The 27612-nt window shown below is 31.2% G+C and overlaps 4 protein-coding genes across 7 annotated transcripts; 3 read left to right on the plus strand and 1 right to left on the minus strand.

Moving 5' to 3' along the window:
- The first annotated feature begins 4294 nt into the window (after nt 1-4294).
- On the plus strand, nt 4295-7665 carry LOC126682838 (mitochondrial carnitine/acylcarnitine carrier-like protein). 3 transcript variants are annotated; one of them, XM_050378601.2, is made up of 4 exons: nt 4295-4459; nt 4541-4588; nt 5794-6218; nt 7074-7665. In XM_050378601.2, exons 3-4 carry the CDS (start codon nt 5827-5829, stop codon nt 7573-7575), a joined length of 894 nt encoding a protein of 297 aa, XP_050234558.1. In that variant the 5' UTR covers nt 4295-4459; nt 4541-4588; nt 5794-5826; the 3' UTR covers nt 7576-7665. The 3 variants fall into 3 exon arrangements, with proteins under 3 accessions (XP_050234558.1, XP_050234556.1, XP_050234557.1); XM_050378599.2 differs by having other exon boundaries at nt 4295-4455; XM_050378600.2 differs by lacking the exon at nt 4295-4459 and having other exon boundaries at nt 4479-4588.
- A 1383-nt stretch (nt 7666-9048) lies between these two features.
- Nucleotides 9049-9576, plus strand: LOC126682086 (E3 ubiquitin-protein ligase ATL41-like). The gene has a single exon (XM_050377636.1). The coding sequence runs from the start codon at nt 9049-9051 to the stop codon at nt 9574-9576; it is 528 nt and encodes a 175-aa protein (XP_050233593.1).
- Nucleotides 9577-11212: 1636 nt separating this feature from the next.
- On the plus strand, nt 11213-14094 carry LOC126680917 (uncharacterized). Its single transcript, XM_050376210.1, has 9 exons — nt 11213-11660; nt 11961-12112; nt 12204-12299; nt 12388-12450; nt 12802-12870; nt 12969-13071; nt 13151-13222; nt 13449-13537; nt 13688-14094. Exons 1-9 carry the CDS (start codon nt 11333-11335, stop codon nt 13838-13840), a joined length of 1125 nt encoding a protein of 374 aa, XP_050232167.1. The 5' UTR covers nt 11213-11332; the 3' UTR covers nt 13841-14094.
- A 422-nt stretch (nt 14095-14516) lies between these two features.
- On the minus strand, nt 14517-19186 carry LOC126680916 (acetylornithine deacetylase). 2 transcript variants are annotated; one of them, XM_050376209.2, is made up of 10 exons: nt 18821-19186; nt 17997-18241; nt 17744-17852; nt 16546-16684; nt 16409-16466; nt 16314-16331; nt 15842-15964; nt 15538-15691; nt 15357-15390; nt 14517-14852 (listed from the first exon to the last, which is right to left on the minus strand). In XM_050376209.2, exons 1-10 carry the CDS (start codon nt 19142-19144, stop codon nt 14749-14751), a joined length of 1308 nt encoding a protein of 435 aa, XP_050232166.1. In that variant the 5' UTR covers nt 19145-19186; the 3' UTR covers nt 14517-14748. The 2 variants fall into 2 exon arrangements, with proteins under 2 accessions (XP_050232166.1, XP_055961675.1); XM_056105700.1 differs by lacking the exon at nt 16314-16331.
- Between the last annotated feature and the right edge of the window lie 8426 nt (nt 19187-27612).

Below are 27612 nucleotides of genomic sequence, written 5' to 3' on the forward strand. Positions count from 1 at the left end.
GGAAGGATGAGAGAATTTGATTTTATGGATGGCAGTGTGGCAGCTAATAATCAGGTAATTATCATTTGAGCTGAATCTTTAATCAATAGGAGTAGTGAACACTCTTTTTCCATGTTTTGTTTAATAATTACTTACAAATATAATAAAATTGTATATTAGGTCAAATAAATTGATTTTTATAATATTTTATATACAGATTTTATGAAATAATTCTTTTAGTTTATATATTTATTCAAAGCAAAACTATTTTAGAATTTAATTAACTTTTAATATAAACAACGGGTCATGTGAATGTCGCTCACGTGCGTAGCACGTGGAGAAACGCTAGTATTATATATAAAAGCACAGATGGGGGGAGGGGGGGGACACATCTACCTTATAGCCCTTTTAAATTATCATTAAATTGAGGTTTTATAGTAATTGATTAATTAATTATTAAATATTAATATTAACTACTCCTAACTTATTCGTAATAAATTTTTTTTTCTAACTTATCTAGAATAGTGACCGAGTTAAACTACTCTAATATATAATTTTTATTGGTTTGTTAGTTTACGTGCTAAAGTTATATACAAATTCCATTATAAGTTGATCAATTTATGGAGTCCAAATAACAAACCACTTTCAACACTCTTTAAATCTATAATAGGAGTTAATTTAGAATTTGTATTATAATCTAAATTAACAAATTCTATAATAGTTATTTTATAATATATCATATATGATTTTCTTAAAAGCTATTTTATAGTATTTGGTTGCATACAATATTTCCTAATTCAATAAAAATTGAATTTATTAAATATAACATTACACTTAGTAATATTTTAATTATTAATTTAATTAATCAATATAATAAATAGTGTTAATCCAACTCATGAAAACATTTCATAACCGAACAAAAACTTTAACTAATTTAATACTAATTATAAATAAAATACATTGGAAAAGTTATAATAAATCATAATAAATATATAAATTATAAATAAGTAATATTAACGTTAATTAATTTCAAAAATTAATAAATTTAAAAATTATTTTTATTTATAATAAAAAATTATAGCTAATTTAAATTTAACTATAAATATTGATATAATTATAATGCATTAAATTAATATATAAATTGATGAGTTACATTACGAGTCACGAGTCATCTTACAAGCCACTTGCGTAGCACGTAATGCGAAACTAGTTCCAATAAAAGAGTTAAACTCTTGTTAGGATTAGGGTTCTTAGTATAGTTAGGATTCTAAATCATGGCTATAAATAGCCGACCCATTCTTGTTTGTAGGAAACACACATTATAAATCAAACAAACAACAAATTCAGCCTTTTTATTCAAATTTTCGGATTGAATTTAATTTAAGAGTAGTTTCGGTATATTTCTCGTTTGGATCTCCGGATTCCATATTGATACTTATAGTTATTAGTTTTAGAGGTTACATAATCACACCATGTGGTTGTTCTTCGTGCGACCCAATTAAAGCATCAGACTGTAAAGACCCATTTATAAATTCAAAGATTCGAACTAGAAAATATTTCCTCGCAAACATATTTTGGCGACACCACTGGGGGAACGTTTTATAGTTAGCACAAATATTGTGACTCCAAAAGACGATCACATGCATACTCGGTCATTCAATCGAGCTTTATTAGAAAGGAAAAGCGTATTCTTACGTAACTTTGATTTAGACATCGGAAAGATTATGGCTAGAGATAAGACATCACTATAGACGTCCAAAGGGACAAAGCATGTTGACGCTTCAGCCAAAGACCTAATTAACTCTCGGTTACGAGGATGATTCAACCGACTATAGGCACGACTTGCCTTCCGTACAACCATCCCTTTCAAATGCCGATCTTTCATTAATGAGGAATGAGATAACATCGAAAAATCAGAAAATGTCCTATGGAGTAAATTAACAAATTTCATCGGTCATGAGATCGATGATGGAGGACCATACAGTCATCTAGAAAGGAATTAAGGCGAACCTTGATAGTTTGGCGAGCACGGTGGCCGAGTTGGCAAAGATCATGTATAAACAAACCGTGGTCGAGCAAAGTTATCGAAGGGCCGCATACCCACAGGCAAATAGGTCTAGACACCGGGGTCATTCGGCCGATCAGAGCCACAGGCAAAACGATTCGACTTGCAGTACGAGAGCGTTAAGTTATTAACACGGCCCGACGGGGAAACCTCATGCAAAAAAGAAACATTTACCTACAGACCAAGGAAAGCGCATGTCATTGAGCCGATTATTAATTTACACGCCCCGATTATTAATTTATATTTCTTCAGTACTTATAACATGGTCCTAATTGTCTTTTAAACAACTTGGCTTTCTTGTATCATTATCATCTTTCGTCCTTGTAACTTTGTGACTCCTTAAATGTAATTCATTCTTATCCATTCAACAGTGATGAAGTATCGTTATATCCTTTATTTGTCGTATCTATTATATCTTTCATCTGTTTATGTTAGTTCTGCTGTTACTGTAACTATCTTGATAATACTTTTAATATACCTTTAGAACTTCCTCTTCCCTAATCATCTTGCGAAATATTTAATATGTATGTATGTCCTACCATGCGAAATATTTAATATGGATCACACTTGATAATTTTGCAAGGAAAACAATAGTATAAAGATATTGTTGACCAATAATGGTGCATAAATATTGTTAGCAAGATTTTAATAATTTGTCAAACATATAAATAAATATGTCAAATATTGATTTTAAGTGATTTGATTAGCATATGACTATAGGAGATTGATTTATTGTAGGCGATTTACTTAGCATAATTAAATTTCATATCTCTTGTATAAATAGGAGTTTGTATTTTTATATAACCATATAATAAAAACTTAAAATCATTATTTGACATATTTATTGACATATTTGACAAATTCTTAAAATCATGCTAACAAATATGAACAATACTATAAATATCATAATTACTCACTTCATTTCATAATATTTATTGTTTTGAAAAAAATTGATCTAGAATACTTGTCACTTTAAATAGAGGTGGGGTGTTCATAAACCATCAGTTTCATTTTAAAATCCCCGGTCTACAATTTAAGAAACATTTGAACCGGTCTCAACTGCCCCTTGGGCAGTTACGCATCAGTATGAAATTGGCTTTTTTCAGTTCACGGTTTCGACCAATTCAAATAATTTAAGTTATTTTAAAAAATTAAATATAAATATGTGAAATTAAATTTAAAATAACCTATTAGTTATATTTAGAATTTATAAAATTTCAATTACTTTACTCTGACTATATATATAATAAATAATTTAAAATATACTATTTTAAAAAGAATTCGACTCAAAAACGGATCTGTCAGATTGGAACCGGAATTGACAGTTCCTATTTCTAAAAATGTTGAACCATCCCGAAACCGACTTCTCTTTGGTTTCGAGCTTGCCTGCATCTGGTTCATAATGTAACAGATTTCTTCTGGTTATAGCAGACCGGTCCATGGTTCAACCCGATCCGTAACCACCTTCAACTTTAGAATTATTGTTATTTTTTAAGTTTATCCTTATCAATAAATAATTTTATAAGACTAAAAAGGTTAGTCAAATATAAAAATAGTATGAGCGATTTGGTATATATATATATATATATATATATATATATATATATATATACACACACACACACACACTAAACTTTTGCGAGTTTTGTCATTATATTCAAACTTTTAACCTGTTTGTTTTATCATATTTGGTACCTTTTATATCCAATTTTTTGAATCGAACCGAAATTTTGTCAACATGTCTGCCACGTCATTACTAAATCTCGACCAATAAGCAATGTTCAATCATGAGAACTTCCCCACTGGTCACTTGAAACAAACGTATTTTTCAGTTCAATTCATTTTTAGTTTTTTTTTTAAATTGAAAGTATTTATTTCATACAACAGTTGTTTAATATTATTTTTACAACAAGCTAGCGAGCATGTGCGATATAAAATCTTCAACCTTAACGTTATTTTTACAACAAACTAGCGAGCATTTACGATAGAAAATTTTCAATTATAGCTCTTTTTTAGAATTAAATATTTAAATATAACAAACGCCTCATTGATTGGTACACGAATAATGTGGTAGAGCCGTTGCATTATTTTGATCGGTTTGGTTAACCAAATTGAATACACATCCCTAGGTTCGGCGGCCACATTCGTTTTTTTCCTTTTTCTACACAGAATCTTTCCACCATAGAGGCCGCCAATCCGTCCCTCCCGATACACAGCCACTTGCTTATAAATATATTACTAGTAAATTTATTATTCTCACCGATTACTTTTTGTTCTTGTAGACCAAAAATCCTAATAATTGGCATTGCTGACAGGGTTACTGTGTGAGTGGTTGTCCACATCTGAAAACCACCACTCATCTCCCTCACAATTTCTTGGTGTGGAATACACTCTCAATCTCAAATATATTGGTGGGTCTGTGAAAAGCACATTTCTTTTTTAATATTCTACTGTGTCCTTAGATCTAATCTCTTAGTTTTTTGCTGTTTTCTACAGATTCAATTTTCTGGGTGAGGCTCAAGTTCTTCAATCATCACTCTTTAAGTAAGTGAAATTAAAATTTTAGAGCTGCCTGCATTGTAATTTGTATTATACAACATTCTCCTTCATTGATTATTGAGTTTTTCATTTTCTTGTGGGATGTTGTTTGTTTTTATGTAGAGCATTTGTTTTGATCATTCATAATTTTAACATTGTTCGCTAGAGCTTGATTTTAGTTTTTTAAGCTGGTTAGTAACCTTTTTTACTGCCTGATTGTAGCCTGAGATTAAGTTGTTGACACAATGTATCAATTATTAGCCTTTGTTCCGTTTTCGCTTATTGTTTTTATAGCCGGCTAACGTATCCATACCTTGGAATTAGACTGGGTTGAGCTGCACTCTTTGTCAAAAACTGCCTATTTAGATTATACATGCTGTTTTAAATGAAAATTTCCACTGAGTGTCAGCTTGTGGGTGTGTTTCATGCTTTGAGGGGATGCACATGCTATTTGCTTGTTTGATAGTCCTTGGTTATGTAGCATGGAAACGACAAACACCAAAATTAGAAACTGAAATGGAAAACAGGAAAATTATATTTTTATAAGAATAATAGATTATCAAATTAGAGGCTTTGAGTTTCAGAAGCATTTCCATGTAATGTAGGACTCGAGACACTGAAACGTATTACTAGAAAAGTTTTCGTGTGACATAGGTTCTGTGTTATTTCTGTATGTTGACTTACTCTAGGAATAGTTCAACAATATATTTTAGTTCCAAGAGCAGAGAAAATAATTTATGCTCCCTAAGTAAAAAGTTATAGCAATCTCTATTGATTTGCAACTAGAGATGGTTCAACCATTAAGAATCTAAGTAAAATTCTGGAGTTCTACTAAAGCATCAAACTTGGTGGGGGAATTTCTGTGGAGTTAGGATGCTGTTGTGGGTTCTCATGGAAGTATCAAGCTTCTTCATCCAATAGTTGTACTCTATGTTGGACAGAGACCTTTTTAGTCCTACATTTCGGTGTTTTCTTCGTTTTTTTGGAAATACTTTTAAAACTCCAGCCTCTATATTTATAACCTATTTTTGTAAAATATATTGTTTCACCGTTTTTGTTTCATACATTTCCCATTTCAGCGTTTCTATTTTTGTGCTACATGGTTGTACTAGTGTATCTACTATCTATTTAAACCTGAAAGAAGTATAATTGTATTGTAGCATTCGTTTGTATTAAATGTAAGCTAATTATCTTTCCAATATTTTCATCAGAATTGATGAGTTAAAGTCACAATTATCTTACCAATGGGGGACGTAGCAAAAGACTTAACAGCTGGGACTTTCGGGGGAGCAGCACAGTTAGTTTGTGGACACCCCTTTGATACCATCAAGGTTAAGCTCCAGAGCCAGCCTGCACCATTACCCGGCCAGCCTCCCAAGTTTGCTGGTGCAATGGATGCTGTCAGGCAGACATTGGCTGCAGAAGGCACAAGGGGTTTATACAAAGGCATGGGAGCTCCTCTTGCCACTGTGGCGGCCTTTAATGCTGTTCTTTTCGCAGTGAGGGGACAAATGGAGGCATTGTTGAGATCTCAACCTGGTGTCCCACTTACTGTTAGCCAGCAGATTGTTTGTGGAGCCGGCGCTGGAGTCGCTGTTTCTTTTCTTGCTTGCCCAACTGAATTAATCAAATGCAGGTCAGTATTATATTGATCGTTGCAATCTTTTTCAGGCGTCGTCTAATTGTCTTTCCAATTTTTGTCTTGTTATTCATCAGCTGTTAATTCAAAAATGATACCCCTACTTTCGCAAGAACGGACTAACAGGGTCTTATGCTTTTTATTTTAATTTTATCTGTTCCTGTTTTTGTAATTAGGACTGAGAAAAATCTGAATTAAATCGTTTTTCGAACCAAAACAAACCAAGGTTTATTCTGGTTTGGTTTAAATGATTAAAAGATATTGATTTGGATATTAATGAGTAAAAGGTTTAATTTTCACATTCAGTTATGATTTGGTGCCTACCATAGGTTAACACAAACCGAAACATTTAATTTTCAAAATACCGCGGTTTTGATGAATATCTAAATGTTTATGTATAATATACAAATTAATAAGTAGTTTAGTTATCATATGTAATTTGGGACTAAATCTATCGTAATCAAACCAAATTACTATAAATTTTGGTTAACCGAATCAAAAAATTATATAAATATTTGGTGCATTTTTGGTTTTTATTCTATTCTTCATAGAATAATTTAATTTTAGATTTTAGTGAACCCAACCAAATTCTTCATAGAATAATCTAATTTTATATTTTAGTGAACCAAACCAAACGGTGCACACGTCTAATTGCTATGTTTTATTTCCTAATCAGATAAATAATATCGAAGATATCTAAGTTTTTATTTGAGATTGACCAATCCGGTTGCAAACCTCACTACTGCAACATTCAGTTGTATTAGGCTGAATAATCTTCTTGCTCAAATGATTCTCAGCGGGATATAGTTATGAATTTTCCAATTAACTCGTTTTTGTGTGTGTTGATAACAGGTTGCAAGCACAGAGTGCATTAGCAGGTTCTGGCACAGCAGCTGTTGCAGTGAAGTATGCAGGGCCAATGGATGTAGCGAGTCATGTTCTCAAATCAGAAGGCGGTGCGAGGGGTCTTTTCAAGGGTATGGTGCCTACCTTGGCACGTGAGGTTCCCGGAAATGCTGCTCTGTTTGGGATGTATGAATTGTTGAAACAATCCCTTGCTGGGGGGCAGGATACTTCCCAGTTGGGGAGGGGCTCTTTGATGTTGGCTGGAGGCTTGGCTGGAGCATCATTTTGGGCACTGGTATATCCTACTGATGTCGTCAAGAGCGTTCTTCAGGTTGATGATTACAGAAATCCCAAGTTTAGTGGCTCCATCAATGCTTTTAGAACGATCTTGGCTTCCGAAGGTGTCAAAGGCTTGTACAAGGGTTTTGGACCTGCCATGGCCCGAAGTGTTCCTGCAAATGCAGCATGCTTCTTGGTGTACGAGGTTACAAGGTCGAGTTTGGGCTGATTGATTTAGCTACTAGCAATTCATTACTATTGACTCTGAATAAATCCTCACCGTATTGCTAATCGGAAAGTCATCGTATTGTTCTTTTCACCGTAATCTCGTTATTGGATCCTTCTGAATACTAATGTGAATGATTGAATCGAACTCTAACGGGTAACTCTTGATCACGGTAAGATTCATGATATGTTGGTGATGGAAATAGTCTTAATATTACCCATGTTGGTGCAGGACTTTTTTTAAACTTCAAATCAGTTTAAATTAGGACAAATTTGAAACAATTATATTGATAAGACATTCAAGAAAATTAGAAAACCATTCCCGAAGATCAATGAATGCATTGCCCGATTCGCGGATCTTCTTACAAAGAGAAAAAATAGGAATTAGTAAACTGTTTCACAAAGAAATGCAGTCCTCAAACACCACATACCCTCTCCTGGATCTGTATTGCGAAGGTCTAAAATAGTCTTCATAGCATGATCCGACTCAATAACCACATTTAATTATCGCATAAAATTAATAGTCTTTTTGTCAATTAACCAATTAATTCAAGACTATGCTTGCAAGATTTTATTTACAGCTAATGAAATTTTTTTAAGGATTTTCAGGAAATAATCATACATTGATATAAAAAAAAGGAAAAAACATGATTAATATTTAAAAAGAAGGGAACTTTTAGTAATTCATCTTACATATATATGGTAGGATATAATCATAAACTAATACGAAAGACAGCACAAGTTTATAGTCAATAAAATACATAAAAAATGTTAATTTTGATAATTAGTCGTATATGAAGTAGGATATGATCATGCTACAATATCATACACTACAAAAGGTAAAAGAAATTATGGTTACAATATAAAAGAAGAAGAATTTTTTGATAGCTAATCTTAAAGAAACATGATAAAAATATATTAAATTTTAAGTTATATTTAAGTTTAGAATCAACTCGTAACCCATTCCTTCACAGTTTCAGGCTTGTTCGAGCCTAAACTTAACATTTTTTGAGTCGACTTTGGTTGGTCCAATTTCGGAACCAAGCCAGCCGTAGCCAGATCTAATAAAAAGTGTTTCACAGTTTAAAAATAACACAACCATTTTAAAATTTTGTTTATAATAAATGGATGGAAAAAATACGACAATGCGAAAACCAAGCCTAACTATCCCTCAACACATGTTCATTAAAAAATTGCTATTTCAATTATTTTGTTTGCATGTCTGTTTAATCATTTGTTAATCACATAACTTATAGTTTTACAGACTAATCCTTAATGTTACAGCCAATTAATTAATCACGCATCTAAAACCAATTTTCTTAATCACTACTAAATAATGTTACAGCCAAGAAAATTTAAGTTAAATTAAATTAAATAAACCGTAAATTTACCAAACTAAGCAACAAAATATACAAAAATTCTCTTCACAAATAAAAAGAAGATCAAATGGAAATCATTACTAATTTATTACAGCTTCATGGAAAGTTATAAACCTCAAAATTTATTTCAATTCGCATTGGCATTTTTTCTAATCGGTGCATTTTTTCTAGTTATTATACTCTTGTTTTATGAATTATATTTATGGAGGCAAGCTAGAAATACTACTACTAATAATAATAATGCTAGTAATAATCTTGAATCCCCCATGGATATTTTTGAAGGACGAGTTGGAAATCATGTGCATGTAAATCACATGGAAATATTTTTACGATTACGTGAAGAATTAGCGGGTGTACATTTGCAGACACAACAACCGCCACGGATGGGGGAGAGACGTCGGAGAGAGCGGGTTATAACGAATCTTCCTCCGCCGATAGATTACGATAATTACAAGAAAACAGTTACTACAACTGAATGTGCCATTTGTTTGGAAGATTTTGAGAGTGGTGATTTATGCAGGCATCTTCCTCTTTGTAATCATATTTACCATTTAGGTTGTATTAATCGATGGTTGATCGAAGAACCGACATGTCCGATTTGTCGTACTTCTATTTCTAATGCATAACATTCATCATGCCTAGCAAAGAAAAAAATTGTAAATACAGACTCTTAAGTTGTTTTTATGATTTAGATTGTTTTCCTATGTTTGATGTTTTTTTTGGGACCGCCACAAAGTTTTATTAATAGGCCTCATTTTTGTTTGATGTTAGTATGTTATAGTAATGTTTCTTATAAATGAAAGAGTTCTTATGTCAAATTTGCTGAGCAACAAATGAACTTAGAACTATAGTTGAGCTACTCAAACTCAAATAACATTCAAGTTACTCAAATTCGAATTTAAACTCAATTCGAGTTTAATAAATATAAAAATAAATATTTTTAGTGAATTTTACTTTATTTCATAATAAAATATATAATTAATGGATTAATATATATATATATATATATATATATATATATATATATATATATATATATATATATATATATATATATATATTAAAATTGAAAGGTATAAAAAAAACATAATTGAAAAATAATTTTTTTATGTATAAGATTTATTTCAATTCATTTAGACTCGCGAGCATTACGAGCCTTAGTAATTGATAACCGAGTTCGGCATAAGATAAAACTCGAGTAGTTTGAGTTCAAATTCGACTCGATTTTTTCTAGCCGATTTCGAGTAATTGTCGAGTAGTCCAACTCGTTTATATAAATAGACAAAAAAATAGAAAATACACTTTGACATGAATTAAAAAAATTAGTTAATTATAGTTCTTTATGATAATATTTCCAAATTGTTTTTTTTAAATAAATCATTAAAAAATTAAAATCTATAAAAACCAAAGACACTATACAAATGTTGGCTAATATTGCCTCATAGTATTTCAAATGCATAAAATTCATACATTAAGATTATGATTTAATTAATATTGGTATGATAAGAATCTAAGAAAATTTTAATAATTTTTTGTTCAAATAACAATAGTATTCTTTTATTTTTAACAAAAAGGAGGAATTGAATGTATTACATTTGTCCTAATTTTCTTCAAAGATAAAATTCATTATAGATGATCAAACTACAGCCATAAAATTCATATTACAAGATTAATATACGAGCTATTAAATTCAAACTCGACAATTAAACATAAAACAATTAATACTTAAAAGAAAGTAATAGAGAAGAGATGGATTAAGCCATAATTACATTAGGTGTCATATAAATCCACAATTGTGAACGAAGTTTGGTTGAATTTTTCATTCGAATTGATACTTTTTAATTAATATTTTTTATTATAATTTCACAAGAAATGTGATATACTTAATTAATATGAAGGTATAAATAATTATAAATTTATTATAGTTTTTTATAATTTGATTAGACAAATAGAGCAAATCATAATTGTTAGATGCTCGTATCTAATTAGATTTGATAGACAAATTTTATTTGACGAAAAATAAAAAAGAACAAGAAGAAAATAAAATTTGATATCCCCGCCAACATTATCTCCACGTGTCATTTCCCCATTTGCTTACGTGAATTCCCTCAAAACAATACCATATCCTACAAGAGATTACTGTAAGAATATCAGAACACTAAAGTAGGCCCCACTTCCCTCTCTCTCACGACCGTTCGATGAGCATAATCTTACATCGCACTTTGAATATCCCACCGTTGACTTTAAAAGCCATTGTTTTGAAACAAAATAATAAAACGTTATCTGCGAGAAAACAAAAAAACAGAAGCCGGAAAACAAAAAACTGCTATGCTCCGATACGGCGGCGAACACCGAACCAGCGGCTAATTAGCGGAGCAAGCTATGTTAACTCGAACTCCAACTCACGCAGCAGCAACGACGTCGTTTGGTTCTTTCTCGAGAGTCAGTGAGTTAATCCCAGTAGCTCGAAGAAGAAGAAGATTAAGCTTGTGTAATGGAGATATTAACGGAGGTCTCCAAATTCGGTCGGCGAAAGCTTCTTCTACAGAGGGAAATGGCGGCGACGGGATTAAAGAGAGTCAAAGTAGAGCAACCGGAGGGTTCACCGGAAGCGCCATGGAAGTTACCACATTCAATCGGAGCTTTAATGAAACTGAGTTTCCTGTTTGGGAACAGATTGGCGCTGTTGTTCGACTCAGCTACGGAATAGGTTCGTTTACTTTGTCCCTGAGCGTTTTTGTTTTTTTACTTGGTTCTGTATTTTCGAAAACAGTGTTATAAACTGTTTATTTTATTTAGTCCATGTACTAACGGAGAGTGCACCGCAGTATATTAAAACTGTTTTAATACATGGACCAAATAAATAAATAAAAACGCTTGTGGGCGAAGTAAAGAAAAAAATGGAAAGTACAGAGAGGATAGATTTTGCTACTATTTATTAAGTGATATGGAAATATGTTTGAGAAGTTAATAGTGAGATTAAATGGCGGTGTTATTTGATTATGGACAGGTATTTATGGAGCAATGGGTTTAGCAGGAAGGTTTATATGTTCGATAACAGGAATCGACAGTTCGGGAGGTTTTGATCCGAATTTGGATGCTGTTATTCAAGGACTTGGATATGCTTCTCCACCAATTATGGCTCTTCTCTTTATACTTGATGTATGTATATAATATTTTGACTGCTTCATAATTGTTTAATTTGATTATTGTTTTATATTTAAGGATTTGATTGATTCGGGTGGTTTTATAGGATGAGGTTGTGAAGTTATCACCTCATGCTAGAGCTATTCGAGATGTGGAAGATGAGGAATTACGGAGTTTCTTCTATGGAATGTCACCTTGGCAGGTAAACTCTTAGTAATTGGTGTAGTTTTAGTATTATGCATTGAGTTCTAACATTTTTACGAGCAATAGTAATAGAATTTTATTTGCAGTTTATATTGATTGTTCTTGCAAGTTCTGTGGGCGAAGAGCTTTTTTATCGGGCTGCAGTTCAGGTTTTCTATCTTTCTTTTCCTAATTTTCCATGTAATTTTGAGATAAGAGAAGTTTTCTGAATTATGTAGTAAATTATTACCCTGTTCGTTGTCTTATATATTATATTTTTAGCATGAGTATTTTTGTTTCGTCAATTTATTACGGTGCATAGTTGCTCTCAGTGTTACTTTATGAACATTGCACATTTAAGTGATGAATCTGGTCCAAAAATGTGCATACCTTTTAGACTAGTTTGCATCATGACATAATCAGTACCTAGTTCAATAGTTATTCAGTAACAATTTTGCTACAAATCTATTTAAATTATGATTCCTCTTCCTTGATAAAATTATTTTGTCTTGACGATATAGGGAGCATTATCTGATATATTTGTGAGGGGCACTGACTTAGTCACAGATGTTCGAGGAATGGCTTCTCTGGTATGTGATTTTTCGGTCATGAATCCGTTTTGTACGTAGTGATAGACTGATGAGTTTTATGTTGGAACTAAACTGTTATGTGTTTCTACAAGTTGTAGACTGGTATTCTGCCTCCATTTGTTCCGTTTGCTCAAGCATTTGCAGCTGTAATTACAGCTGCTCTAACAGGATCGTTATATTATGTGGCTGCCTCTCCAAAAGGTTGAAACTCTCAAAACCTTATGGAATTATTTGTTAATATGTCGCAATTCGATTTATTAACTGCTTACGTTTCTTTCAGATCCTGCGTATGTTGTGGCACCAGTGTTACAATCTCAATCTGGCCGCGGTGATCTGAAGAAGCTCTTTGCAGGTGTTGTTCATGATTCCATGTCATTTTTTATTTATTTTCTTCAGTGTTCTTTCATTTTATCATAGAACATGATTCTTTTGCTCTCCTTTTCGCATTATTCTTTTTCTTGTGTTTATCGTATGAGCTACTAAAATATGATTGCCATGTTCCGATACTAAATAATAATGTTTCCTGTTATTAATTTTAAAAGAATCATTGGTCTTAATTCTTGTCTTTAACACTGCAGCATGGTATGAGAGAAGGCAAATGAAGAAGATCTACTCCCCTCTCCTAGAAGGGCTTTTAGCTCTCTATCTTGGTTTCGAGTGGATACAGGTATACTCAATTAAAACACCATTTATAGATTACACATGGAAATTACTATCATCCCTCGAGATTACGTCAAAATTACGGTTTTTCTCTGTATATTTTATCCAACACCCAAAATTTCAAAAGACTCAAAGTAACATATTTTGAAATTTACAGACGGATAACATTCTTGCACCAATGATCACACATGGAATATATTCAGCTGTCGTATTGGGACATGGACTCTGGAAGATTCATGACCATCGCAAACGACTACGCCAGAGAATCCAACAGCTTAAATATGAGGAAAAGAATTCAAAGAGGTTATGAAGGAGCTACTCGTGAAGGAATACAGAAGTAGTATACTGCATGATGAGATGACATGATTGTTCGTTTGTTGCAGGTAATACATACTGTTATTTGCATAATGTAATTTGTAGAATCACAATGTATATTAATAGGCTACAGAAATTGTTATAGCAAATATAGAATTTTAGGAGAAGGTAAGTTGAGCAGAAAACTTTTACAAGGAAAAAAAAACTAGTGCTTTGTATAAATATCTATCAATGTATTCTTTGATTTGCGCTCAACCCATTCGTTCTAGAGAGAAGTTGTAGCATATGAAATGCGCTATCAAACCTAGTTAGTCGTGAAACTGTGAAGAATAGTGTTATCTTCTATGCAAGTAATTGCCAAAATAACAATGTACCGATGACAATTAGAGGTAAGCATCGGTCAGTTTGGTCACCCAACCTTAAGACAAAAATAAAGTTGAGCTGAAGTAATTTGAAAAGGTTGGTTTGGTTCAGTTAAAATCGATCCATTACTTGTTGGAATTATTTGAAACAAAGCAGAAATTTCATAAAATTGAAAAGCTAGTGTCGTATTAATTCAATTCATCAAGAAATCATATTAGCGAAAGCGTACCTTTCTCCATGGTATGTTTATTGATTATGGAAATGTCAATTTGGTTCTTCAAATTCAATCTAAACTCAATTTGCTATAGTTATGCAATTCACTTCTTATATTACCTCATCTATTTTTCACCATTATTGTCAGTTATTTCTTTATTAAAAATTTATGGATTCTCCTAAATCACAAAAAAAAAAAATTAATATCTATAATATAAAAATTAAATAAGTAGGGCCCAAGGACCCCATTTTCTACGGCATGCAACCGCGCCCCCGACTGTCGGGAGGTAAATAGACAGGATCATCCTGGCATAAGGTATCTGATGATCAATTTTCTAACTGCGCGATGATGCTGACAAAAACTCGATAACCTTGGCACATATCGGAAAGCAGGCAGTACTCATTCTTGGCATGGTATGTAGCCATTAAACCTGCAATCATAAAATAAGGACTCTAGTTAAAGAAAAAACTATGCATTAAGAGAGCTCCATTATAATAAGAAAACATAAGAGTAAATATTTTTGCGGTTATGCAACAATGCTACTTTTGCAGTTACCAACATTCAATGTGTTATATTTTTATAATCCAACATTTACTTTTCAAAAAATAAGAGGTTCTTCGATCAATTCAAGCTAATTTTTGAATGTAGCCGACGTATTGTCAATGTGTCCTTTGGCCGACAGATTGTTACTTGATAAAATTTAGAATGAATTGATCGGGTAACCTCCAATTGTTTGAAAAATAAATGTTGGACTACCAATATATAACAAATGGAATGCCGATAATTGTTTCGTAAAAGTAGTATAGTTGCATAGATTTCGACCAACAATGCCCTTTTTGATGGAAGAAAATCTACATGGTCAGATTGTTCAGCTTGGCATACTAAAACCAGATTCAGAAATGAAAAAATGAGAGAAAAGGATGGTTTAGTTTACCGTAGCCTGATGTTTGAACATCAAAACCTTCATCCTACAAAACCCAAAGGTAAATTAACATCACATGCCGATGCATAGATATGTGTGCATATTATATATATATATATATATATAAATATATATATATAGAGAGAAATAATTGATTAGAGCAAAGGAAGGAAAAAAAGTTTCAACATCTCACTTGCAATTCTCGAATGAGTGGCAAACTCCCAGTTATCGAGTATGGCGCTACATGTCCAACGACTTTTTCAGTTGCCTTACACAATACATGAAAGCCGCGAGATTCAAGATTGCATGCCACACCGGACATCACCTCTTCAAAGGTCACAGTAAGACTAAAGAAGAAAGAAGTATGTAATTCAGATTCTACCGTGAAAAAAAAAAAGGAACAGTTTGTAATGTGATAAAGAAACTAATGGCAATTATATTTAGTTTCTTTAAGAACAAGACTGCTATAAGGTGTGAGAGAATAAAGGAAGGCATACCTTCCCCTCATGTTTTCATCAGGAAGGGCATATTTTGAAACTGGACCTCTTGTACCCAACTTTTCTAAGTTCTCGTTTATGTCATCCACATACTCTTGTAGCTTATTTTTCACATCTGCTACACTGCAATCATAAACATCTGTGATGAGAACCTAATATGCAATCGTGTTTCCTTGAAAACCAGCTAGATATACTACGCAGCAAACAGTGTAACAAAATCGAACCAAAACAAATAATAAATTTGGTTTGGTTTGACATTACAAAAATATTTGATTTTTCGATTCAGTTTGATTTTGGAAGAATAAGAATTTCAGTTCAACTTTTAAAATATTTTAATTCCTTATAAATATGATTTGGTTGAGGTTTGAAAAGAACTAAAAAATTTGTTCGGTTCGATTTGATCGAACCAAATGCAAAACCCTATTCAGAACATATTAACAATAAGTGATGCAACTATAGTAAAAGGGCTTACTTGTAAAAGGGAGTTAACCTGCCAAAAAAGGAAAAAAAAATGATGAGTTCATGGTTATATCAGTATATAAGCAAGCATCATGACGAAAATAAAACCTGACATCTCCTGCTATTGTACACTCCCCAGGAATTTGGTTGATTCCACCTCCAGGATCTGCAGCAAGGAAGAAAGAATTCAGAAAAACAGCATAAGTTTTTTGCTCCATCTTATTACTTGTAGAAGTGAAACATACAACTCCATTGTGTCGGTTTCATAGTTGATGGAGTTGCAAATCCATAGATTTTCTCTTTTGGGTGAGGGGGAAAGTCCTTATAAAATCGTGATTGTATTTCTGCAAGTGCCTCCATGGCTAGCTCCAAAGCATTAATAGCCTGCAAATAATCCGTACATTTTAATTATTTGATCATTGAAAACTGAACAATAACAATATCTTACTTTTGGAACCCACAGTTCAATTAAATTTATGATAGAAAAATACATTAGGGGTGCTAACTGCAATTCTAATGTATGTTTCACATCACTACAATATGTTAGATTCAACAATGAGCAGTGTAAAATTGATTCCCTGCATTTCCTACCATAAGTTCACTCGATTTGAGGTTTCAGGTAGATTAGAACATAAGACTGAGAATTATAGGTGCCTAAGGAATAAAATTAAAAGAATGTCGGATAACAAAAATTCACACGAAACCTCTAAAATATCTGAACAAAGAATAATTTAAGGGACAGTGAACTGATAGCTAAATTATTTTTGCATGTCCTGCTTTGCGGACTCTTCTTCAGGAACCATCTGTTATCCAATTGTTGAACACAAAAGTTAGGACATTAGATGTTGCAGAACAGTTTTGGCTAGAGCCTTGGTTAGTTATCTGTAGTGTTAACTAGTTCTGATACGAAACATATATATCTTGCTGTTTATTTCCATGCAGTAAACTTTTAAGGCTACAAAACCAAACACAACAAGAAAAGAAACCATGCATATAAAGTAATCATTTTAACATCCTATCCTCAACAAGTTCTCAAATCAGTTGATATTCATAGATCTATTTGGTCTTTGTAAAAAATAAAAGTCAGTCTCAAATGAAGTTATCTGTAACAGTTTCGATAAGCATCGCGACGCCACTAGTTATTTTTTCTAGTTCCTAACAATGTAAAGCACTTTTACTTCAAGTGAAAATGTATAACAAGTCATGGAAATGCATCTTCTACTTTATGATTATCAGTTTTGTTATACATGTCAATCTTAAATCTTCCGTTACTTTTTCTTTATTTTACACACAGATAGATAACAGGCCTTATATATATTGCCAAAGGCTTCAGAGAATATAGTAAAATTCAGCTCTGGAATTAAAAGTCATAGTTATTCAATGGAAAACAGGCAAATTTTTGAAGGTAGAAACACAAATAACAAGAGAAGTTCAAACAATAACCTTATGCGCCAAACCACTGTGAAAAAGTTTCCCTGTCACATGAATCTTCCAAGGTATCATGCCACCGGTACCAATGCAAGGTTGTTTATCTGCAGTGTCAATCCAGTACCTACAAGATGAAAGCAAAATGATTAAATTTTCTCTTCATGAATGTGAAAATACTCCGCTTCAACTGTTATCATGATTTATCATTCTAAAACATTATTCATGCCAAGTAATATTTGTTTCCTGACAAGTATATTGTATGACTCACAGAGGTCCTCCTTTCAGCTTGTTAAGCAACCCATCTTTCACAAGAGCATCCACACCAACCCCTGTTATAGTAGAATTCTCTTCACTAGCTATGAAGACAGCTACTACTGTCGATTTCAGCTTAGGTTTTGTCTCTGCCAACCTCTTCATGAGTTCAGTCACAAGCGCTACATGTCCCAAACAATCCGTAGTTCCACGGCCACGGAGTTTATCACCGTCGATGCTCAATGAGAAGGGATCAAACTCCTAGAAAAGCGGTAAGCATGACAAGATACTTAAAACATTATTACATAGGAGCAACACATTTTAAGGTCTCTTAACTTTACGTTTTTAGTTTATCTAGTCCCTAAATTTTCATTTGGTCTTACTTGATCCTGAACTTTACGGTTTTAGTTTATCTCGTCCTGAACTTCCATTTGATCTCAGTTGGTCCTTGAACTTTACATTTCTTTAATTTATCCAGTTCCTAAACCTTCATCAGTTTGAGGACCCGAGAAAGTGAAAAAATCAAAGTTAGGGACCACATAAAACCAAATGAAAGTTCAACCAGATAAACTTAAAACGCAAAGTTCAACCAGATAAACTTAAAACGCAAAGTTCAGACACCAAATAAGACCAAATGGAAACTTAATGACCAGATAAATAAAATATAAAACTAAGGGACCTTAATCCTATTACATATTACACATAATTGATGCTTAGCTAAAAAAGGCCATGCTAACGTTTGTGTTAAAATTGCAAAACAAGATAAAGTTGATCTTTAAAGCAATTAAGCTCAAAATTATAAATTTAACAACAAAAATATGATAAGAAAAAGAATCAAACCCAATCGTTAGGGTTAGCAGTGACGACATCCATATGCATGCCAACAAACGACAAAATCTTTCCATCCTCAGTCCCAGGATACTCCACAATTAAATTGCCTCGACCGGGAAAATAAGCGACATGATTCACGATCAACGGACCTCCTCCGGTGGTTGTGCTGTACGGAAGAAGAGTGTCCAACACATGCTTCACCACCCTGTCCTCTTCGGGGATGAGCTCCGGTGGATTATTCTGGAGATGTTTGGATTCTCCGATGATCTTTCTCAGAAGAGTAACGAATGAGTCCTTGTTTAATTCTCCTAGGGTTTCTTCGATGTCCGCCATTGTTTAAGAGAATTTTGTTCAGTTATTGTGTATGGATGGATTATGAAAGCCACAGTATATATAGTGTTTTGTTAGCTGGGAAAGAATAAGAACAAAAATTCGTCGAACCGATTCTTGGAATCCGATTCTCCTCTTCTGGGCCTGTTTAGAGCAGAACCCGTGCTGGTTTTGGGCCAATTTTCATGGGCTTAGTAGGTGAGAGCTTTAGGACTTAACGTTTACATCTTGGGTTTTTTTTTATAAAAATTACCTCTTTTGGTCAAACTAATTATAAAAAAAACAAAATTTTCCTACAAACTGGGTTGCAAGAAATTTCTGCAACTAAGACATGTGTCAGTTTAATTGGGTTGCAGAATTACTACTGACATTGATAATTCTTCGTCACTTTAGAACTGAATTGAATTTATATAAGTTTGATATTTAATAAAAAACAATATTATAACAGAATTACAACTTACTTGATAAAATAAAATTAAAAAGATGTGAGGAATCAAAATGCACTTTAAATAAATTATGTCATTTTGATATTTTTTATTTCAAGTAGTGAGATTAATATTATTTAGATCGTGGGTTCAATTTCTCAGAGCAACGTTCACCCTTTTCAATTATTTAAGGGTGAAAAAAATTAAAATTTGGAGAGAATAGTAAAAAATAGAAAATGATAGTGGAAATATTAATGAGAAATGAGAAGAAAAGAGTAAAATTGGTAGAAAAGTGAGAGAGCAAAGGGAAGGGCAGGTAAGTGCAGACTGCAAAATGCAGAACAAGGCATTGGCTTCTTAAAGACTTCCGCAATTTCCGGGCAGAAAGCAATTCCCAAAGATAATGGAAATGCTTTGACTTGGAGATTCTTCACTCAATTGCTGGTTGGTTCTACTCTAACTTTGCAGATTTCTAACATCCATGCAATGCACACACAAGGAACAAATTATGCAACCATGCATAAAAGAGTCACATGAAACGTTTTTCCCTCATTTGAGAGTTTTCAAGGATTAAATTGGTACTTTATAATAAATTTGCGAGCTTAATTGTAATTATCGTAAATAATTTATAAAAAATCAAGAGTCAGGATTCAATTAATTGTACTAATCGTCAAATTATACAAAAATATGTTTAATCCAGCGTTCATCAAGCCGGATGTGGTTAAACTTCCATCTTTTTCTACAACACATCAACTTCTTCTACATTATTCTTGACAAACTATAGCTCCATTTTAAAATTTTGCCATTTTGATCTATCATCTGGTTAGTATTACCAAATATATTTATAATTAGTTTGTAGCCGACGTGGCAATGATGTTATATAGACTCGGTAGGATAAGTTTTATACACGTGAACATATAGTATTGCGTTATATCAATTGTAAACGAGTTGTGGATATATTGTAATAATAATAAAAAAATATTAAACCGACAAAAGTTTTTAAATTATACTACTAATATATTATATATTTGAAAAGCTAGCTATAATTAGGAATAGATAAATACATTTTGTCATTATTGTTGTGCTTACGGAACTCTTTGCAGTAATCCCTTCATTAAATTAAATTACATAATATGTTTCTATAAATTAGAAATAGCTAATGAATTAGGTCTGATCTAAATTAACTTCTTGTTTTTTTTTTAAACAAAAGCTAAAATTTTCATTAATAATAACGAAAATTATATGAACGGTTTTTCAACATATTGAGTCAACTATTCTAAAAAAGGTGATGAGAGCTGTAAAAATACAGTCATCGATTAGAGCTAAACTAACCATCAAGGGCCACCCAAATTTGTAGACTAAAACTAGATCTAACAATAAAATCTAGATTTATTGAACGTTCTAAGGAAGTCTAACTTCAAATGCACGACTGATCACATCTTCTGTGATACATCTGTTCTCTTGAAGATTAACAATAACATCGATATTGACGCAAAACATACATGTACTTGATGAAATCCGCCATAAGATGCTGCCTATAATTGTTTAAGAGATTCAAGTCGTTTGCACCGCAAAAAATAATTTCATCTCCAAAGATGAAAAAAACTACTCTCAATTTCGATTAGATTTGATCTAATCTCAATTAAAATACTAGGGTAGAAAATAATTTCTAGATTTAGACCAAAATTGGCCAAAAAAGAAACTTTATTCAAAAACTAAAGATAAAACTATGAGAAAAACTAAATTTGAGAGATTGGTGAGGTCATTTTTGGCCAAAAATGGTACTATTATTAATATTCTTTGAGGGTTTTTAAAAGAGAGAAATTAACTTCTTGTTAATTGTACTATTATTATTATTCGAACAAAGGATCATTTTACCCCCCCGAACTTGGCGCAAAGTATCAAAAACGTCCAAATTAGCAAAACATGATTACTTTTACCCTGAACTTGTCAAATTTGGTACAAAACTCCCCTCCCCACTCTCATCTAAGAGAGTGAGGCACACCCTCTGGTTTTAGAGGTGGTTTTTTTTCTCATAGATGGTTTTTAATGGTAAAAGGTTTAAAATAATCCTAATTCTTTTAACATTGTATAAATTAGTCCATAATAATTAGAAAAAATAATTTAATTTTAAAACTTTACATATCAAAATTATATTAATTAAAAACATAAGGAACCTTTTTGCACTTTTTATAAAAAAATCAATTTTTTTTTAAATTCTGATGAGCAGCTGCCGGATTCCGGCAGCTGCTCATCATCAGAGACGAACTGAGTTCGTCTGTCGCAAAGACGAACTCAGTTCGTCTCTCTTCGTCTCTCAGATGAGTTCGTCTCTCTGATCATCTGTGAGAGACGAACTCTTCGTCTCTCAGATGAGAGACGGCTCAGATGTCGTTTCTCGTCCAATGGGTTCGGACGGTGATGTTTTGGGCGGTTATTGATGGGTTTCGGCGGTGGTTGGTAGATTTTTGGTGGTGGTTGATGGAGGTGGAGGACTAGTGGTGATGGAGGTAGAAGAAGATGGATTTTAGATTAATTAAGATTAAATATTTAATTAGATTAAGTTAATTAGAGTTAATTAGAGTTAATTATTTGAAATTTAGAATCTCACTCTCCAATTAGGGCGCCACATCAGCATAGGGGTGTTTTTGAATTGCCAAATTCGGGGTAAAAGTGATCCGGTTTTGCTAATTTGGATGTTTTTGATATTTTACACCAAGTTCGGGGGTAAAGTGATTCTTTGCTCATTATTATTCTTTGAGGTTGATGCCAGGGAGCTGAGTGTTTCGGATTTGACATAACCTTAATCAAAATATTAAATATATTAAGATTGTTGTTAATTAAATTATAAATCCACAACCTTTAAGTGGAAGTCATTAATACATGAAAGCTTTAAAAAAAGTCATCTATGTGTAGATTAATTTTTCTAATTTAACTATTGAAGAATAAATTATTTCTATTTATATATACCAAGCGATGTACTAGTTAAAATACAGTTTTTTTTGTGGTAGTGCATCATTTTATGTATCCCTTTAATTAAAATAGTAATTTCTCAACACGTGGTTGGGTATCGATGTAGGCAACCTTTTATAAAATTTAAGAATTAAAGACTATATTATTTGATCCAGACATTTATAATAACATATCTAAAGGAGCAATTTTAATGAATAATTTAATTCAAGTAAATTTTGTGATTGGATAATGCAGTACCTATTGACATCTTGACCTTATTTATAAACAATAATGCTAATTGGTTGGTTAGACTTTCTCAATCATTTAGATTTCTAAATATATTTTGGACAATACTTCTCTTTTCTTTTGAATTTTTGTCTAAATAGCTATGAATTTTTTTAGAGAAAGCCTTTTACAAACATAAATTTTAAGTGTACAGTGTACTAGCCCTAACTTTCCTTACTTGGACTGAATCTTCATAGAAATTCTGATTATACAATGTTTTGCTGATTTTGTATTTCTCTTCTTCAAGATCATAGCTTTAATTAATAGGTGTAAACGTTTCGAGTAATGAAAATTTTCACTTTTAATAGCTTTTCTAATATATATATATATATATATATATATATATATATATATATATATATATATATATATATATATATATATATATAATTCATTATACACTTATAATGTACATATGTATTTTGAGGATTAGCTTATAGCATGGGAAAAACATTACAATGCAATATTACTGTAAGTTAATTCTTTTTGATTGGAAAATTAATATCATATTTATCATAAAGGTATAAGGATTATTTGGTATTGAATTCTGACATTTTTTGTTTGTAATGATTTAAATATAAGTCTATAAATTGCATCAGGTATTCTCTTATTTCAATTTATGATAGCCAGTATATAATTATTTTTCACCGAATATATAAAAATACAAAATGTGTAAATATGACAGCGTTTTGAATAAAACGATGCCAAAAAAAAAATACTATAAAATGTCAAATTTAAAAAGAATGAGATGTGTGTAATGCAACATTTCAAAGTTCTAACCATGTGCTTATTTGCTACAAAGGTAAAATGGCAAAATTTTGATATGCAAGTAAGAGAAATTTTTAGGTAGACTTAGTCCACCACGTCATCTATAGACTAAACTTATCACATTATGACACATCATTAAAATAATGGTACTATCGTAATATTACTATTAAAAATGTAAAAAAATAATAAACAAAATTACGATAGTGCCACTATTTTAATGACGTGTCATAATATGATAGGCTAGTCCACGGATGACGTGATAAATTGAGTCTACATAAGAATCTCTCATGCAAGTAACTCAATTTTTAATTACATTTCCATTAATAAATGCTATAAACAAGTGTTACAACTAATTGTTAGTAAAAAAAAACTAATTGTTATGAGAATTATTTTACTAATTTTCTCTATCATTTGAAAAAAAATTCAACTCTATATCTTTTTTTAAAGAAATAGTATAATTTTTTTATAATAATAATTCAAATAAATTGTTAAAAAAAGAGATGTACTGTGATTTTTTAGATGAAGAGATTATTATCGTTCAAATAGAAAAAGGAAATGTAAAATTAAAAAAAAATGCAACAAAATTATAAGTTGTAAAGTTATAATGAAATGATGAATAGTTATTGAATATTAAAATCTTGTACTATATGCTATGTGTCGGATTTGACATTAGTACAAAATATGTTAAGATTTTGACACCAAATATAGTATATTTATAAAATTTCAACCATTGTTTTTGTGGAACGTTGAGAATATAAAAAAATAATATAAAAATATTAATTACTGTTTTATAAATTGAGTTAAATATATGAGTTTCATCTAGTGGACTAATTATATAAATGAGAAAATCACTGTTTTCTCTGTATTTAGATAAAAACATGTTTTAATTTTAATTTTAGTCTTTTTTTATTAATTTTATTTAGCTAAAATTATAAAGAAGATTTTCATATCTAATATTTAAAAAATATGAAAAATATAAATACTAAAATCTAATTTTGTAATCTAACCGGAGGTGATGATAATAATTATTTTTAAAAAATTATTATATATTGAAGTAGATTATATTTTCTGATTTCTGATTGATTTTGCCAGAAAGGAAAATAATAAATACAGTCACACTTATCACATTAGGTTTGAGTCAGTCAAGCAAAGTTGGCAGCTAAAAGAATAAGAGGCCGTCCACGTGGGAAGCTAACGACAAAATAGTAATGGGACCCACGCGCCGTAGCAACGTCTCCCCACTTGGCCACTAATTTTTTTATTAACATTTTTTTAATAGTAATTAAAATAATTAAAAGGTCTCACTCGTCCCCTGTAACTCAACTAATCTCTGGTCAACTTTAGGGTTTAACCATAGTTAGTTCTTAACCATCATTTTATCATCAAAAATTAATTCTTAAACCTAATGACCCACCCAAGCTAACCCCACCCACACACTCTCCTCTTTCTAGGGTTCAATTTGATCATATTATTATATCACACTACTAATATTATTATGTGACTTCCCTAATCACTCTCCTCTTCTTGTCGCGTGTAATTAATTAACCCATCTAATCCAAAAAAATAATTTTATAATAATGTATTTTTAGTATATTTGATATTAACCTAAGTACATGTTTCAATCCATGCTATAAGGTTTGCAGAATATGCATTAAATTGTTCATGATATAATTCACGTGTAAATATGAAGTATAAACAAGTTGAAGATGGAAAGGCCCTATTAGAAGACAGAGAATTATCGACGGAATTTTTTTTAATTTAACGACGGATTTTAGCCTTTTATCAACGAAAAACTTAATTTATCGACGGATTTCAGCCTTTAGCGACGGAAAACTCCGTTGCTAAAATGCAGTTTTCTAGTAAGAAATTTAAAATTTTAAATCGAAAATTTTAGTTGGATTATTCTAGTTAGGAATTGAGTTTTACAATTGGAGATTATGACAAGCTTTTTGCAAAAAAAAAAAATCGGCTTTTTATAGATGATTGAGAAGATTAATTATTCCAACTTTTATCGCCTCAAGTTATCAAATTATATTACTAGCAAAAAAAAAATTATTTGAACTACCGATGTGTTTATATACTGTTAAAAATTTGATTCTTTTTATACCGATTTTTCTATGATAAAGCACTTAAAAATTAGAGATCAAATATTTTTTCCTATTCAGAAAAAGGCTAATCACCTGTAAAACTACCGATCTTTCATATATTTTTTTCAATAACACCCTCATCTTGTAAAAACTTCAATAGCACTCTATTTCGCATTTTTACGTTTCAATAGCATCCTAAAGTATTAAATTGAACTATTTTCAGTTGGATAAAATTCAAAATAAATCATTTATATTTACCACATATTCTAAATAATATTAAATGTTATAAATACTACAAAAAAACTATCTTCTCCATATTTAAAGATGAATAATAATAAAAAAAAATTATTTAATTAAAATAATTAAATTCCGAGCAATCGCCACTTCCTCAAATCCGTTACCGACTCTTTCGGACCGCGATTCACCATTTTATTTTAAGAACACCGTTCTTCCTCGTTCTTGAGGAAGAACAGAATTCTTCCTTGTTCTTGAGGAAGAACTGTGTTCTTCCTCAAGAACTCATCCTCCATGGGAGGATGGAGGACAAGGTGTTCTCGTCCTTCCATGGGAAGACGAGATCTGTTCTCGTCCTCCCATGAGAGGACGAACAGAGCTGTTCGTCCTCTCATGGAGGATGATGGTGGAGAAGCGACGGGTGGTGGGGTGAGGAAGTGACCAGAAAAATGTAGGGTAGAAATTAATATTTTTTAATTTTTTATTTAAATTAGTGGGGAAGAGGGCTTATTTGGATGTTTTTTAAGTTAAGGGATGTGTTTGTATTTGTTTAATTAGAAAAGGGTATAAAATGATCCTTTCATTTAGTTATTTTATAAAATTTAATTCTTATAATAATAAAATCATCTATTTTTTTAAATATAGGGTGCTATTGAAACGTAAAAATGCGAACTAGAGTGCTATTGAAATTTTTACAAGATAAGGGTGTTATTGAAAAAAAAAATGAAAAGTCGGTAATTTTATAGGTGATTAGCCTCAGAAAAATGGTGCGGATTCAGATGCAAATTTAAAATTCATGGAAAGATTTGATTGAAAATCACTATAATGATACTTATGCAATTCTCGCCAAATTTGAAGTATAAGAATTGAGACATTTGTAGGTCTAATTTGATTGGAAACTGGTTAACGATATGCATTTTTGTCTGTGTGTCTTAAATTTTAGAAAGGTATTTTTTTTATTTATAAATTTCAATAATTAATGTTTTTTTATTTTTTAAATTTGAAATTCTAGTAAATCAATGAGTTGTGGATGTTTAATTTTTATTATTTTTGAATTGATAAATTTTAAATTTTATAATTTGATATTAATTTTTTACTTATTATGTTTTATAAATTTATCAAATTTATGCGTCACTGAATTATTGATTTATCCTATAAATTAATTGTTATGAAATTTGTTATAAAAAATTTATATTAATGTGTCAACTCATAATTTTTCAAGATTTATTGTTAACTCAGTCATCATCTTGTTGTTTAAATTGACTTGTGTGAATTTGTGGTTGAATTTTTGATATTTTCAATTTATGGATTAAAATTATTTAGTATAGAAAATCTATGTTTTGGATAAATGATAAGAAAAATCCAAAAAAGATATCAAATCAAATTATAAAGAGAAGTATATTGTGATTGTGAAGGAAAATGATGAAAAATGCTAAGTATAAAATAAATACAAGTAACTATATTATAATTAGGGATGATTACTAATTACTTTCTGATTTTAGGTTATAATTACTGGTTTATTAGTAAATTTTAAATAAAAATGATATTGAAAAAAGATCTAAAAATCTAAAAATATCAAATGTTTAACGAAAATTTCTATTATATCCAAATGTTTAAATCGTCTCGATAATATCCAAACTTATATGATAACGTTTTAAAAATGTCCAACCCTAAAATTAATGTGTGCTTGTGCCGATGTGCCACTAATTAAGTAACATAT

Source organism: Mercurialis annua, linkage group LG5, assembly GCF_937616625.2.
Source record: "Mercurialis annua linkage group LG5, ddMerAnnu1.2, whole genome shotgun sequence".
Taxonomy (NCBI): Eukaryota; Viridiplantae; Streptophyta; class Magnoliopsida; order Malpighiales; family Euphorbiaceae; genus Mercurialis; species Mercurialis annua.